Raw genomic sequence first — 16,843 nt, forward strand, 5'->3', positions numbered from 1 at the left:
TAAACGTTCTTATGCTCACAAACCCTTAAAATTCATAAAGTTTGACATCAATGCAAACCTTTTAAAATTGCAATTTGAATGCAAAACATTATTGGGCAGATATAGTTCCTGTCTTGTTAAATCCAGGCATAGATCATATGATTTTTGATGTTGTGTTTTTTTTAATGGAGACATACTGTAAAGGTAAAGAATAAAGACTTGTGCTAAAAGAAACAAATCTGCAGAAGCATCTTGAGGCATGAAGGCACCACAGCAGGATATTCAACCTCTGACCTCCTCTTTGAAGACAGAAAACGACAATTCTCTGACAGGGATCAATAAGGTGTCACTTTATGATCATCAGTTTGTTATTAGCAGGCTGAGGCGTATTTTAATTTCCTGGCGGAGATGATAAGAGATACAGATGATGAAAGGGTTGAGCAGCAAGAGTAAAACACCTGACCGAGCAGTCGAGGGCGCGGATGGGTTTAACACAAATAGATAGGTTAGGTTGTAAAGCTCAGTGATCCATGCACTGTGTGCTTGACACTGTCGTATGTTTCCAAATCCCCTCGCCAAGCAGAGACAGCAATGATTCTGTGTGTCACAACTACTGAAATGGGCATTGATCATCAGAAAGCAAGATTTATTCACTAAAAAGGCTTAAAAAATGCAAAGCAGGCATCAGTGGTCCATTCAGATGTAAATATAGTGAATCGGAATACATTAAGACCTCTTCTGCAGCTAAAAGTTTTTTAAAAATGTTTTAATAATATCCTTAAATGAATTCTGATTAGGAAAAATCATGTTATTGTGTGTTTTGTTTGTGTTTCATTAGTCACATCCTGTTCATCCTCACAGTGCACCATGGTTACTGCTGCCTCTTCGTGGTGCTGAAACGGACAGTTCCCTTTACTGCATCCAGGAGCACGGCAACTGTCTCCCTCTTGTGATAGGCTGCTCTGGTGCCACATGGTATGTTCTTGGGGATGGCAGGGATATAGACACAGATGCACACAAACAAACACACAGACATTTAGTGCAGCAGGCTGGCTTTAAGATGTAACAGTTAATGTTTCAGTCTGTACTGAGGAAAATTGGTTAAGGCTGCATTTCTGCCTGTTGTTTCTGTATTAATTAAATCTCACCATGCAGATGTTTTTTTTAATTATTATTTCTATTTTGATTATTCCCTTGGCCTGATCCCATCAAAAAGAAACAAAAAAAAACATGTTTTTTGCATAAGTGTCTTAAACCTGCATTTTTTCTGATGACCAACAGGGGGTCAACTACATTTGTTGCAATGACATTCAAATTGTGTGAAACCAGACAGGAAAATGAGCCTATACTTCACTGGATTTATTACCCCAGTAAACATTATTACCTAAATAGATTATCTTAAGTACAAAGGTATAAAAGGAATTTAACAAAGTAAATTTGTTTAAAGATGGTACTCCAAATCTTCAAAAGGTCTGCATTTGAAATTGTACTTTTTCATATCAAATATGATTACATCAGTTTAGTTTGCAACAATTTTCCGACAACAAATAGAGAAGAAATCAAAGGTTTCAATTGAAGTGTTAGGTGCCAAATTACCTCTGAATAAGTGGCCACAACGCTACAATGGATCTTTGAAATGTTTGCTCCTCTTTTCTCTTTAACTCTTTAATATTCAGAATACAACAAACCAGTTAAGTCCAATGAAATATATTGCTACCTGCTGTTTTTGTGCAATATTAACCACTCCTCAACTGCTGCTACTAGCGCGTTTACTGTATGGACTGCAACGCTGAGGGGTATCACGATTTCACCAGAAAGATTACATACTGAAGAAACATATAGATTCTTTCAGATTAGATCACATGTGATGTCTCAGATGCATGCAGCTCACATCCTAAACATGCAGCAGTAGCTGTGGGCTAGACAGCACAGATTCATACACAACATTCTAGGTACAGAAGTTCCCAGTTCTTATAGCTATCTCTTGTTGATGGTTCCAGCCTCTGATATTCAAAGTAGCTCAATTTAGCTTAAAGATACAAAGCTGTAAATGCTGCTGGTCTGTTAGTTCAAACATTCATCCATCCAGTAATGTACTTTGCAGTGTTGTAGCCTCTTGAAAATACACTAAGTTGCCTGTGGGGGATGCTTTAATTAAATGTCAAAACTTCAAACTTTGAAAGGCCATAACTGCTGCAGCAGTAGTCTTGTCTTGCTGTAATGAGCGAGGCTCTGTCCTGCCTAAGATTGGCCTAAAGCTTCTGGTATGTGATGACATGAACCATATTGTCTTTGCGTCAATATGTTTTGCAGGTGCCGTCCATGCGTACATGTTATCATACCTGTGCATCATGTGCTTTCTTTGTGGTTGCTAAGAATTCACCCTTACATCTGATTCTCATTAATATTATTAATGAAAATGTAAGCCCTACAATAAATAGCAACTTTTGTTGACAGAATATGAAAAACATTTTTGATAGTGTACAAACAGACACTATCACTGTGTAAATTCTATGAGAGAGTGAATATGTAGCTACATACAGATGGTTAGCATAATGCAGTGTGGTGGCTGGAAACACCTTGCTGAACTAAAAAAAGTTATGATATGAGGAGCTGTTTCCACTTGCTTTCAGGCTTGGATTTATGCTAAGCTAATCAGATGCTGGCTGTAGCTTTCTGCAGAGCTGATAAATAATAGTGCCATTGAGTCATATCTGACTTTTGGTCAAATATTTGTTTATCACAAAAGTAATGCACTGATTGATGTGTGCCCTTTATATTCACAGTTGAGGATATCAAACACAGATTGAACAAAGCCTGAAATGCCTTTAGGATGCTGGGTACTGTATGGAGGTCCTCACAGTACAGCTCAGTAACCAAACTAAAGCTGTATAAAAGCTGTGTCATCTCAATGCTACTTTATGGAGCAGAGTGCTGGCGGATGACCGATACAGACACCAACAAACACCTTCCACACTAAGAATCTGCACAGAATACTCAAGATCTTCTGGCCACAAAGTCTTTCTAACGATGTCCTCGATGCGATGTGAAAGTGAGACCATGTCTGGTACCATCATGAAGCGATGCTGAATGTGGGTCGGGCACGTGCTACGCAGAGAGCCCCAATCACTTCTGCGTACAGCCCTACACTGGACACCAGAAGGCATACGACGCAGAGGCAGACCGAAGACAACGTGGAGGCGTACAGTCGAAGGGGAAATGAAGTTGGCCGGAAAGTCGTGGGGGCAAGTGGGACGTCTGGCAGATGTTCGCGAGGAATGGAGGACATTTGTTGCTGCTCTATGTGCCCCGAGGCATAACGGGCATTGACTTGACTTTATATTCACTGTGTAACAAATGTTGCACGAGTATGGCATGTTTACACCCTTAAATATGCCATCATTCGTCACTGTTTGATTAACTCTATATGGGAAACGAACCTTGTGCTGTGTTGGAAAAGAGTTTGAACTAGAGATTGAGCATAACAACTATTCAGGAACATAGCAAATCATGTGAGAAGAAGGCTTATTTTCTCACAGATTGTTTTACAATCAGTCCCCTGCTGGCCATTGGACAGAACTAAATTTTAAGGCAATGGGCATTTGCTCCACTTCTTAAAACCTTGACTGTAAATTTACTTCCAAAATAGAGTCTTGGAGAGGTATGGCATTGTCAAACTGCTGGGAGAGCAGTTTGGACAAAACATAAAGTGAAGTTCTGTTGCAGGATAGCATTCTGTCTCCTTTCCATAATGTCTGTTATTAATATTATTTATGTATAAGAGCAGTCCTCATCTTAGTTGGCGAAACTTATTCAGAAATCTATCACAAAGTGACAGAATGCAAAATCTTCATGTTTGTAATTTTAAGAGTATATAATATTTGTTATATGTTTTGGAAATGTCTGTTTGCTACCTGCAGGATAATCCACGTCTTTAAGGTGTTCAAAAAGATTATTCTAAAGTCAGCATTTTATGTCAGGAGTTATTATTTGTGAGAGTTTAACAAAGGCACAGAGAGATATTGCTCCATCAATCATTGTGAGGGGAGGGGTTTAACTTCTTTTAAGTAAGCATGACCTCATGCAGTGAAATCTTTCAGCCTAATAACATTTCATACACTGAGTGAATTAGAGACTAAACTAAATCTGAAAATCAAATGGAAATCGAATGATGAATATGAACCCTTTCCAAATAAGAGATACAAAATATCTCCAAAGAGGAGAAGAAACTGCAGATAGAGTGGGAGGAAGAAAGTAAGAGAAAATGATTAAGAGGAATGGATACGGAGAAGAAAAGAAAGAGGCAGAGAGTGAACAGTCTACCATGTTGGCTGCCCTCCCTCCTCCTCCTCTGGGGTCTAGAGGACATGTTTAACATTCTACTCTGCTCCTCCTCCTCTCATCCAGCCACATCCTCCAGTCCCTGCTGCACTCTGGTTACTGATGGCCAGAGACGAGAGAAGAGGCGCAGAAAATCCCTTAATCATGACCAGCACCCCATTGTTGCTGCATTGTTGTTGCTATGTCTTATACGGCCATTCTGCACACACCTTAGGCTGATGAAAAATGCTCAGTTTGTCTGTTGTGTTCAACCGATTAGGTCTTCCACCTCTTTGTTGATGCCTATATGTGGCTTATACTGAATATACATATCCACCAGTGTACTTAATCTCCATACAAAACAGGCAGATCTAAGCCCTTATTCATGAATGTGATCACGTAACCCTTACTCCAGTTTGAATGCATTAATTATAAAAACTGTAATTTGTCACTTTTGCAATATATTGACTTTTTTCAAATCCTAAAGTCAATAAATAGTTTGTGAAACTCTTTAAAAAAGTACTTTTACCTTAATCTAACCCAAACAACAGCTGTGTGTGCCTTTATTGGGTGCTCTGTTGTCCTATAAAGCTGGAAATAAAAAAATTAAGAAACTTGGCAACTTCAATGCTAATGATCTTTAAAAGTCTGAATTGTCAACACTGTTAAAGTTGTAAGTATACTGTAAGCATGTTGTGGTGACAAACTGGTAATCGGACTTATTTTTCCTGGAAGACTATGTATGCCTATGTTTGTGTTGCATGTCAAACAGAGTGAAAACACCTAATTTCACCACCAATATAGTAAAAAAAAAAAAAAAAAGTGGTTCAAACTACTACATATGTATAGTATTTAGATTTAATTGTTTTGTAAAGCTACTCTCAGTATAGTTACAAATGAAATTCATGCAATATCATTGAGCCCCAGCTCGCTATACATTTCAGTATTGCGTCAGCAGTGACCTCATTAACATAATCTAGTGGGACGATGAAAGTGTCCAAAGTTGTTGTTTTTTTGTGCCAATGAATTCACTTTATTGTCTACACCAGAGATCTCCCTTCTCAAGGAGTAGGGTGTGAGTGCGTGATTTCAGACAGAGTCAAAGTGTTTTACTCAAAAAGTTAAAATCCAAACAAGTCATAATTTTGAACTTTGGCAAACCTCTTAATCACCTATTATTACTTTTGCAATACTCCCTTTGTGCATGACTTTTAGGCATGAATTGAGGAGTCATTTGAATTAAACCGCTCCTTGGAAGGATGTGTTTGAGGGTGTGCTGGCAGACACAAAAGTATGTGCTGAAGAAATAAACAGGATATATTATGTTCCAACACGTTTTTTTCTAATTTAGTTGTTTGCTCTATTTTTCACTTTAATTTTCTGATTACCTTATAATTCCTATCTTCCTTTCACATTAAAAAACTTTCTCTTCCCCTTTTTCTTCCCTCTTTCTCCGGCTTCTTCCCCTCGTTGCCTGAGGGTGATCCAGGGTGCCCTGTTCCTTTTGCTCTCATCCTGAAGCTTCCAGTGTGCCTGAATGCCTCTGTGTTACCTGCTGCAACCTGGCCTACTTCAGAAGTTCCTCCCCTGCTCGGCTCCAGTGCCACCAGCAAAGTCACAGCCAGACAGAAACGAGGTAGTGGGCTGGTGAATTTGCATTGTGGGGGGAGGGAGAGAGCAGATAAAAGAGGAGCAGGGAAAGAAAAGTGTAGAGCTTTGAATATATTTTTAAGAGCACTTCATGGGGCATTCACATTGTGGCAGGGCTTCACAGAGGACAAACTGGTTTATTTATTGCTGTCAGTGGGAGAACAATGGTAAATTCTCTGCCAGACATATAAAAAGATGTGCATGCTTTTGTTCCTGGATTTTGCCATATTTGATCAGCGATGAAACAACACCAAAAGAAGCCTTTTGGAATAGATGAAGCCACATCTGTTCATCCAGCTGTTCTTAGATTTCTTCTCCTCTCAGAACTGGAGTTTGTAATAAAGACTTTTCTTTTAGATTTAGACGCTCATGTTTTAATTTCATGCAATACAATATGTAATACAATGGATGTTTAGTGTGATCATTTAAATGAGGATGATTATGTTTTAGTTTATTTTACAACATATGGATAGAAAACCTCCACAAATAAAACAGTGAATCCAAATTAAATGGAACAGAGTTTGTCAACTTGAACGTGTTCAATTCTGTTTTACATTTTCATACTTACATGTACAGTTTTTGCTGAAGATTTAAGTGAAGTCTTAGTCTCTGGCTGCCAAATTAGTTGACCCCATCAGAATATTTTTCTTGTAAAACTCTAAGAAAAGCTCAAACAGCAACATGCTCACTGCAATTATATGATGAAATGGCAAACATGGTGTTTTAAAGAAGAGAAGTTGCAACTTATTTAAAGTAACTTAAATAATATTGGATGTTTTGCTAAAGCAAAATGCTGATTTATGTTCGTCACTCATCTATATAAGGCTTAGCTTACTATACATGACATTTTATTTTTAAGATTTTTTGGGGGGCTTTTTGTGCCTTTATTGGAGAGATAAGACAGATGGAAATCCAGAAGAGAGAGCGTGGGCATTGACATGTGGGAAAGGAGTCACAAGCTGGATTTGAACCTGGCCACATGGACTGAGGACTATAGGCTCAATATATGGTCCTATAGAGCATAACCACTGTGACACTACATTTTGTATTAAACATAAAAGTAAACATATTCTGTGATTCTTTCATTGTGTTGTAGCTTTTGTACTCCAACAATCCAACAGCAAATTCCTTGAGATAGTCATAAACAGTTTCTTAAAATAACTTCTAAACACCCTTAATTTGATTGCATTGTGTTTAAAGGTTGCTTTTTGTTGTACATTGCATGTTTTCCAATGTACGGTTAACTTTAAAAATTTGTATTGTATCATTTTACAGATACAGTAACGCTTGTAAATGTTCAATTTTGTGTCTGTTTTCAGTTTTCATACATTATTTTCGAGTTATTGTACATAAAAAATATCAAATGTATAATAGGGAAGTAAAATAAATAGACATGGCAGTTTAAAAAATGCCTGTTATTCATAGAGATGAACCTGAGTCTTCTTACTGCCCAACAAACTTCTAAAATAAGTGCTTTATTCTGTAAATGTGCGTATCTTTAGTTTTTCAATGTTATTGTATTTTTTATCGAGACTAAAAGGAGTGCAGTGTTTCCTGTTCAAATTTGTCTGACCTGGCCTGCTTTCAGAGCTAATTTGCATTAAATAAATAATACATGAACACACTCTAGCCCTGCATGTGTAGAGAAGCTCTGAATCCTCAAAAGCAAAGCCAAGAAGTCCCAAGTCGTCACCCTTTTGAAATAAGCAAACTGCATAGTAGTTTAGAGTCACTCGAACCATGCGTCAGTTAACAATTTAATGAAGAATTGTCCTGCTTTTGAGTTGATTTTCCCATGAAGAACATACTTTTGGGTTATCGCTTGTACTTTTGATGTATGTCTTTTTTTTAAGTATGTTTTAATACTAGACTTCTTGTGCCTAAATATGAATCTGTCGGGTTTTAACCACTGATAAACAAATACAGAAGAAAAAAAATAAAACCTGCAATGGAATTTGCAGGAAATTCGTTGTTTTTTTGTTTTTTTTTAATTTTGACTAAAAATTTTCCTAAATGCACTGAAATCCATGTCTGTAGTAAACAATAGGAAATGGGACAGCATACTGACAAAATAACGTTGATTCCCTGTTATCATGAGAGGTTCTCTCTGCGTGAGGTTGTCTTTATCAAAATAAAACAAACAGAAAAACCACAGAGATTTAAAATCTTGAAAAATAGGCAGTTTTCAGCTATTCATTGATTTAATCAGTCTAACAATTAGGAGAAAACATTGCTAAAAATTGGCATACATGGTAAAATTGGAGCCATTTTCCAACCAGTTTTTGTAATGGATGTGTAAAATGTAAATATTTTTAGGATTGCATGATTAAGGAACCTTCAGCAGCAGCTGTCTGACATTTTAAATCCAACAATTTCTTCCTTTGTAACAGCCAGCAGGAGACAGCAAATCCATCCACTTGATTTAAATTATGCACAGTTTTAGATTTAGGTTTGTCTTGGAAATCGAATGGCCCGAAACCATTCAACTCATTTTTGGAACTAAGGATTAAGGAGACCCATGAGAGACAACAACTCAGTAACAGAAGTTGGCAGAGCAACGGAAAACCTGGATGTGATGTCAGGACTTGCGCTACATGTGCATCGTGTGTGGCCTGTTGTTAAACAGTAAAACGATTCTTTCTACTTATCCTGAACATCTAAGCTGCATATTAGAATTGTCCTTTGGTGGAGGTCTGTCTTTAACCACTGTCCGTTCATTCCTCTCTCTCTCTCTCTCTCTCACACACACACACACACACACACACACACACACACACACACACACTCTATGGAAGTTAAAGGGCCAGCTGAGCATGATTAGGATGCAGAGGAGGAAGGCTCTGCTGCAAATTGAAAACATATTGATTCTCCTCATGCTTGGAGGGAATGGGGGCGAAAGACAGAGGGAGAGGAGGAACAAAGACAGGGAAAGGGGACAGAAGAAGAAAAGAGAGAGAGATGTTAAGGAAGTGCAGGAGAGAGAGAGAGAAAATAAGGAGAATTCAAATCTGGTGGTGGAACAGAGAAAGCAAGACAGTTGCTCAGTACCATGAGTAAGTTGTGTGGATGTCTTGTCTCTCTAGCTGTTATACAGACACACGCAGGCACACGCTAAGAAATTCATCTATCTCATATACTAAGATAAAATCCCATGGGTTGCAGTCACTATGGTTGCCATGGAAACAGGGTCAGGGCAGCACTTGTAGTTATTTATGTTATTCTTATTTTTTGCGTGTTGAGTGTATGCGTCCCCTGCATGTGAGTTTATACTGTCATGTCCAGCTGCGTTGGGGAGAGGCCACAGGATGCCGATGAGAGAGGACAGCACATTACACGTACAGATGTGCTGACTGCACAGTTTCCATGGGAACAAGCCCCCCCTCCAATCTCCACCAACATCCCCCTCCTCCTACTCTTGCAGAAGCTTGACAAGCTCGGCTAATACGTCTCGCTGCGTCTTCATGTGTGTCCATGCGTTCCTGGTAGAGCTCTCACATCAGTCATGGCTCAATCTGTCTTGTCCTGAGTGCATGTGTCCCAGCCACTGTGTGTGTATGTGCGTGTGTGTGTGTGTGTGTATGTACATATTAGTGGGCTGTGTGGCATGCTTGTATCAGTCTTTAATCAAGGATGAGGGTGATAAGAGGATAGTGTGAGGGAGGTGGTGGATGTTATCAAACAAAGTGGCATTCAGTCTTGTGCACACGCATCTGCACGTACGCACACACAAAGAGCAGCCATGGTTTTTGAGCACACAGACATCGCAGTCATTGCTGGTACAGTACCAGAGCTGATTCTAAATCATAGTCTTGTCTTGTCCTGTACAAAAGCTGCCATCATATGGTTTTCCATTGCTACTACGTGTTATATTATCCTAAAGTTTTGGTGGCAAGTTGCAACAATACAAAACACTGTAGGTGTGAGCATTAGATTGTTTATTATTGAGTGGATATATGTAGTTATTTCATACGGTGGCCCTGAAGGTTAAATCTCTAAATATTTCACCTACCTCAGATGTATTTCACAAACTGGTAAGGGTATGCACATACAGTACTACTTGTTTGTGTCACGTCAGCAAAAAACACAACTCTCTTATGCTCGTCTCCAGCACTAGTTTCTTAGACTGGCTTCGGTTGTTGACTATTGACAGGAGAGTTTTAGAGTGGGAAAACAGGATGCTTTCAATTTTCAATTTTCCAAATAATTGGATACTTTTTGTGCAACAACAATTGTGTAGTATTCCAGTCTGGGATTGGGAGCACCTCAAACATGTAGGACCCTACTACTTAGTTGTTGATCGTTTGGAGTAAAAGTATGTGTTCACCTGCGTGTGTGTGTGTGTGTGTGTGTGTGTGTGTGTGTGTGTGTGTATGTGTGTGTGTGTGTATGCATATACATAAACATATACATATATACACACGCACATATACACACACACATACGTTTAAACTAACTACCCACACGTACTAACGATAGTTTATTACGTTGCACCCATGAAAAGACCAGGACTCTGTCTTCCGCTTGACAACTTTATTGTTCCCGGTGTTTTTTTAATGATTATTCTTCTTAAGGAGCATCGGGTCCTTCCAACAAAAACGAGCAAGCATGAACATTCCTTCCTTGACCATGACCCTGACTAACTATGTCACCTCTGCACGCAGGCTGATGACTTCACATGTAATTAACATGTAAAGTGTCACCTGTAACATTTTTTCAATTACCAAATTAAACCAATTAGAAATAATATGCTATACAGTACTTTCTAATTGAAACTGTCAAATTAAATTGCATAAAAATATTTTTAGGTCGCAACAATTACACCCAACTTTCTGTCAATTGTCTACTTCAAAATAAAAGCACATCAGAGAGATGGTAATAAAAGGACTTTTGTTGTGATAAACTAAAAACTTTTTGATGAAGGTGCTTATCTGTGACTTCACTCAATGTTTGTCTGGCTGATCCGTCTCCACTCTTTTGGAGTTAAAAGGCCGAAACACGCCCTGATTCGAAAGTTACACTACTGATGATGTGTCCCAAAAGCTACATCTTTTCCATGTCTGAGATAAAGCTCTCACGCCACTATCAACATCAAGGCAAACCTCATGTGTATACCACCCATTGGCACAATGGACAGTTTTCCATCACGTCCCATTTTTCATGATTCTGTTTCACTATAGCTGAAGGGACACCGAGCAAAGAAAAGGGTGTCTCTGTATGAGGGAAAAGTCATTCTTAACAGGCCTATTTTTTATACTCAGTAATGGATGTGATTTAAAATGTAGTAAATTAAAATAATTAACAGAAAACATACTTCAGTAAAAGTACAGATTTCAAAAACCGGCTAGGCTACAAGTAAAAAACCTCTCAATTACAGTAACACAAGTAAATGCAATTCTTTACACGTAGCATATTTTCCAAGTAGGCTACTTATTCTTATATTAGACACTTGGAGCTGGTGTCAGCTGATCAGATACAATCAGTATAGCCTATGTCTCCACTTAAAGGTAGACACGGTGCTCATGTCAGCAGTATGGCGGCGCTGTCACTAGGCCTACATTTACAAGTAAGATCTCTTGAGTGACTGTACACTGACAGGATCAGGTTCTATTGTGAAGAAAGGAAATGTGTTTTCTATACATCCAAAACGTGAAATACGTATAATAATGTTTGCCACACTATTATTGTCAGGAGGCGGCATGGTTTGATTCCTGTGTTTGAATAATATATCGCATCCTTATCAGCATGACACAGGGACATGACAGGACATTGTGCATGATATAAAAGGGAACCTACCTCCCTGAAAATGTCACAATAATACAGACACCACATGTAAATACATGACAGCTGAAAGAAAGAAACACAGGCTTTGAAAGAGCTACCTCACGGAAACTCATTCAATTCAGTGTTCTGCTCGTTAGGTCACAGGCAGTTTAGGGGAATTTTAAACTTTACACTGTTTTCTGTTTTTCCTCTGGTAGAATGATATTCAACTTTCATCCAATTAGAAAAAAAAAGTATTAAGATTTTTTTAAAAGAAAAGGAGCTTTAAAAGCAGCTTTCATGAGAAAAAAGTTTCAGTCCTCATTTTGGAAAAAGAAAGAAGAATAAATTGAAAGAACGAAAATGAATGAATGTTATCTTGTTCAAATCCCTATAGGACTTCACTGCACAGCTTGTAATGTCCAGACATTAACAGAGACAATTAAAGTCATGAGAGGAAAAAGCAGTCTTGCGATGCTTGGTCTGAATGACCATGTGAGAATACTTGAAAAACTAAGAGTTTCCTCTAGAGTTTTAGAGGATGATTTGATACTTTAGTTTAGTTAGAGATAAATAGAGATTAAAGAAAATCATCATCCATATTTAACTCTGAGGCAGGGAACATGTATGATGATGTTTTTATTTGTTTTATTGGTTAACAAAGCTTCTAAACCATCATCATGCAATTATGAAGATCGAGACTGCCCTCTACTGGGTGTGAAGTGAAATGGCACCCATGACAAAGATAAGCAAAGATAAAATAATGGTACTGATTTAAATTGTTTCAGTGATGTTATATTAAAGATGGTTTACAAATGGTCAGAAACTTAAGAAACACATACAATGGAAATAACAAATAGCTAAGAATGAGATGACACAAAGACAGCAGGAAATCTGCCCCATGATTTGATCATTTAATAGTCAAAAGTTGCCTGTAAATCTATTTAATATTAAGTTCATTTTTTTAAATTATGATCAGTGCCCTCTCACAACCATAGTTATGTAGTATATAGCATTCACTAATGGATGGTTAATATTACTACAAATATCACTGCAGAATCTGATTCCTAAACTGTAAAAAAATCATGATAACATAACATTCTAAGTCCATACAAATGCTGTGTTAAATGAGTGTATGTCAACTATAATTAAAGTTTTCTAACTTCGAAAAGTCATTCATGTTTACTTAAAAATGATGCTGGCTCTTCACTGGTTATTTGTTGTACAAAATTGTGTATATAAATATTGATTTTACTCATGCTATATTAACTAACCGTTGATATTGTTTTGTATTGTATTGATGCTTTCATAATATTGTTTTCATGAATGCCAATAAAGCTTTCTATACTGAAAACTGGGCTCGAGGTCTCCTTACTCTCCAGAGGGCAGGGGGAGAAAATCAAGCCGGTTGGGGGACAACATTCTAAAGTATTGTTTAAGGATTTCAATTACTTCTTGTGTAAGGTACTGTAAGTGGATGTGGTAATTTCAAAATAATAAATGGTATAATTTGAATAAATTGAATATAAGTAGGGTTCTTTTGAATGATTGGGATGAGAGCAGCGCTGATAGTTATCAAGTGTGCCAAGTTTTTGTACCCTTTTCTGCACTCTTTAAACCTTGTGCAAAATTGCAAACCTTTTCTGAACTTTTTTAACTTGTGTGCCAAGTATTTGCAACGTCTAAGTGCAAACTTCCTTTATCTTTAGGCATGCATGCAACTCTTCTGTGCAATCTTCCCTTTGGTGGAACGTTTTTGCAATATCTCAACCAACGTCATGTGCAGCTGTTGTACCTTTTTCTCAACCAACCTCATGCAAAGCTGTTGTACCTTGTTTGCATAATTGTTACGTTCAACGTGGCCTTGATATTTGCTATATACAGTAAATTGGAGCAGTCATAAGCCACTGTACATATATCTAAACCCAATGCCGATTTGCGACAGTTTCACAAACATACAACCGTCACGCTTTACGGTTGAACGTGTCGCGCACACCTAACAGCCAGGAATTTGTCGGAAGGTAAAAATTAACTTTTTGTTTTTATTGGACTTAATGACATTATCGGATAGTGGCATTGTATCTTTCGTCTAATCGCGTAGTCCTTACACGAAGCTGCCACGGTCGTTCTTTCTTTCTTCTAACATAGTTATAGTTTTGCTAGCATGCTAACAGTAGCTACATCTGGCTAAACACACCAAACACACCTCCTCTACAAGTCTCCTCACAAACCCGACCGGAGCAGAGTTAGAACAACGTGTTCATTGTCCACAATAAGATTTAGTAATTGAAGTGAATTGTACAAACTCTAAATATACATGAAGCCCTGTTTTCTATGTTAGCCGGCTGTGTGAACTTGTAAGTGAGTAAAACATGTACATATTACGACTGTCTCTCTTGCTCAGTAGTTTTTATTGATTAAATACTGGAAGGACTGAATAAGTTGGCTGGCTGTAAGCTTTGTCTGTCACTCAAGCAGACATGCGCATTGGACTTCCCAGTGCAGACAGACTGCCCGGTGGATCCTTGAAAGCTTTAGCTGTGGTGAGTGTGTGTTGAATTTATGTTACAAGCATATTTCTGTAATAGCAGGCACCACCACCATGTTAACTCTGTAACTTTAGCACCAGGCAAAGTCAAGAATACACAGTGTGCAATAAGTACTTACAGTGGTCAGATTGTGGTTCAAATTGTGTCTATTAAAATTAATTGTATAGTGTTTTTTTTTTCACAACATACACAGTAAATAGGGAGCTTAATGTATTTTAACTATTTATTTGACACACTGTTTACCAAAATAAAATCACACAACAACATGCTTCAAATATTGAGTCAGATACATACATTGTGTCTTCTGTGTGTTAGACACAATTTCTCCCCAGCTTTGCTTTGTTTTTACTCTTTTTTTTCTCTTTTCTTCATTCCTCTCTTTAGACTGTGCTCCTCAGTGTTTTTATGTTCCAGCTGCTGCGGACTGTGGGACTGAGGGCCTTTTCCATGGCATCTGAGACGTACACGTCGGGCACACACTGTGCCGCCTTTGTCACCTGCCCCAACGACACCGTGGCTAAAGAGTTGGCCAGGTGAGAAACGCAGCAATGTCCATTTTCTTCTGTTAAATTAATGACTTACATTTGATTCAAATGAAAGAAAGAAACGCATCCTTTATTGGTGTCTGTCCATGATAGAATGAGCTCATGTACATTTTCAACCCTGAAAGTTCTGCACATCAGAGAACAGTTGTTAGTACTCTCGCCCAGCCTTACATTCCTACTCTTTAACCTCGCAGGGGTATCGTGGAAAAAAAGCTTGCTGCTTGTGTCAACATTATCCCAGCGATCACATCTGTGTAAGTTTTGAAACAGCTCTTGTTTAGTGTAATGCTATGATGACCGGTATTTGTTTAAAGCATATATACTGTGTTTTTTTTGTGATCAATTATTTATTTTGTTCTTTACACACAAATGTAAAGACATTTTTTTACAAGGAGAAAGGAAAAAAAATAATGTATATATATATATATATATATATATATATATATATATATATGCATACATACAGTTTTGTGGTTTGAAGACAAGTCATATCGTTCTCTTCTTCCTTCAGGTATGAATGGCAGGGTAAGATTGAAGAGGACAATGAGGTGCTTCTCGTAAGTGTTGACCAATGTCCCTTGGTGACACACACACACGCACGCACGCACGCACGCACGCACGCACATGCACGCTGCCTCTGATGATGCCCAAAGTTTCCCTTTCACACTTCCCTCCCAGCAGGAGTTTTACTTGCAGGAAGGAAGGAGGGGGTTATGTAATGTTTACAATGTATACAAGATGTGGAATAAAGCAACACTCTTGATGCTTATAACAGCTTTTGCCTTTATTATACAACACTGTGTGTCATTGTAGCTTTCAGAATTTCAGAAACCTTCAGAGTCTTGGGAAAAAAAAGTGATTTAATTTAAAAACAATATAGTTCACAATTTCTTTAATGAATTTCTCGTTTATTTTTAAAAATCAACCATCTGACCTCCTGTCTCCTGTTTAGATGATTAAAACAAGAAGTTCCAAGGTGCCTACTCTGGCAGAATATGTTCGGTAAGTTTTGTCCTTAGCATAGGCACAAAGACAACCCTCCTAAGGTAGCCCTGCGCTGATGTCTGCTCCTTTAACTGCTACTCATGTAGTCAAAGAGGATGAATTTAATTACTGCTGCCTGTTTATCCTGGGCACTTAACTGACTCATATAGCTCCTTGTCCTCTGCAGTTCTAACCATCCGTATGAGGTGGCCGAGGTCATCAGCCTGCCCATTGACCAGGGCAACCCGCCCTACCTCCAGTGGATAGGAAACATTGTCCCTGAGTAAGGACACAGTGATGGATGAGTGGATTGATTCACTAAAGGACAGGTTAAAAATATTGACAATTTTAGCAACTGTGTTTCTTTTTATAAGAAAAATCCACTATTTAGACTCCCTGAAGAAAGCTACCAAATCACTAATGTTCACAAATTACACAAGACTTATCAAAGTAGTGTCCATCATGTGAAAAATACACAGAAGATAGTCATTTTTTCATGATTTAAATGACTTAAACTATGTGTTGTTGTTTTTTTTCATGATTTCCAGTCTTTATTTGAGCCTGGTAATATTTATCTCCGTGGTACATTGGCCTACAGAGGGCAGCATTGTCTTGTTCTTAAAAAAAAAGAAAGAAAATGCTGAATATATGACAGTGCTCGAGAGTTGTTTGAACCTGCCTCTTCTTCTGTTTTGTAAAAGAAGCATTTTTCATTAAAGTGGAGGATTGTTTTTCATTGTTTGTCCTTTTTTTTTTTTGGGGGGGGGAAATCAAACAAACCTCAAGTTAAGTTAACTGTTACCACAGTTACATGCATGACATGAACATACTCTGTAATAGTTAAAGTGACCACATACAGCACACTTTTATTAACACAAAACATTTAAATAAGCAATATCAACTGTAAACGTATGTATCACCACCTCACGACAGCACACTTGGCTTGACTTGCTTGACAACACTGCTAATCTAAATACAAATATGTTCTCATTATCACTGACAAAGAGCGGATGCATTCGGATTCCCATGTTGTAAGTTGTCTTTGAAGCACGCTGT

The 16,843-nt window shown here is 38.0% G+C and overlaps 1 protein-coding gene across 4 annotated transcripts; it reads left to right on the plus strand.

The window, feature by feature from the left end:
• Positions 1–13,624: 13,624 nt before the first annotated feature.
• LOC306819773 (protein CutA homolog) lies at positions 13,625–16,523 on the plus strand. 4 transcript variants are annotated; one of them, XM_079337321.1, is made up of 7 exons: positions 13,625–13,730; positions 14,188–14,252; positions 14,643–14,791; positions 14,998–15,057; positions 15,315–15,360; positions 15,756–15,805; positions 15,975–16,523. In XM_079337321.1, exons 2-7 carry the CDS (start codon positions 14,190–14,192, stop codon positions 16,072–16,074), a joined length of 468 nt encoding a protein of 155 aa, XP_079193447.1. In that variant the 5' UTR covers positions 13,625–13,730; positions 14,188–14,189; the 3' UTR covers positions 16,075–16,523. The 4 variants fall into 4 exon arrangements, with proteins under 4 accessions (XP_079193447.1, XP_079193449.1, XP_079193450.1 ...); XM_079337323.1 differs by having other exon boundaries at positions 14,673–14,791; XM_079337322.1 differs by having other exon boundaries at positions 13,636–13,730; positions 14,185–14,252.
• The last annotated feature ends 320 nt before the right edge of the window (positions 16,524–16,843 follow it).

The sequence above is a fragment of the Symphodus melops genome (genome assembly GCF_947650265.1).
Source record: "Symphodus melops genome assembly, chromosome: 2".
In the NCBI taxonomy this organism is placed as follows: Eukaryota; Metazoa; Chordata; class Actinopteri; order Labriformes; family Labridae; genus Symphodus; species Symphodus melops.

Coding starts and splice junctions, on each gene's coding strand:
- LOC306819773 (XM_079337321.1), top strand. CDS start 14,190: ATGCGCATTGGACTTCCCAGTGCAGACAGACTGCCCGGTGGATCCTTG. Junction 15,058..15,314: donor ATCCCAGCGATCACATCTGT/GTAAGTTTTGAA, acceptor TTCTTCCTTCAG/GTATGAATGGCAGGGTAAGA. Junction 15,806..15,974: donor ACTCTGGCAGAATATGTTCG/GTAAGTTTTGTC, acceptor TGTCCTCTGCAG/TTCTAACCATCCGTATGAGG.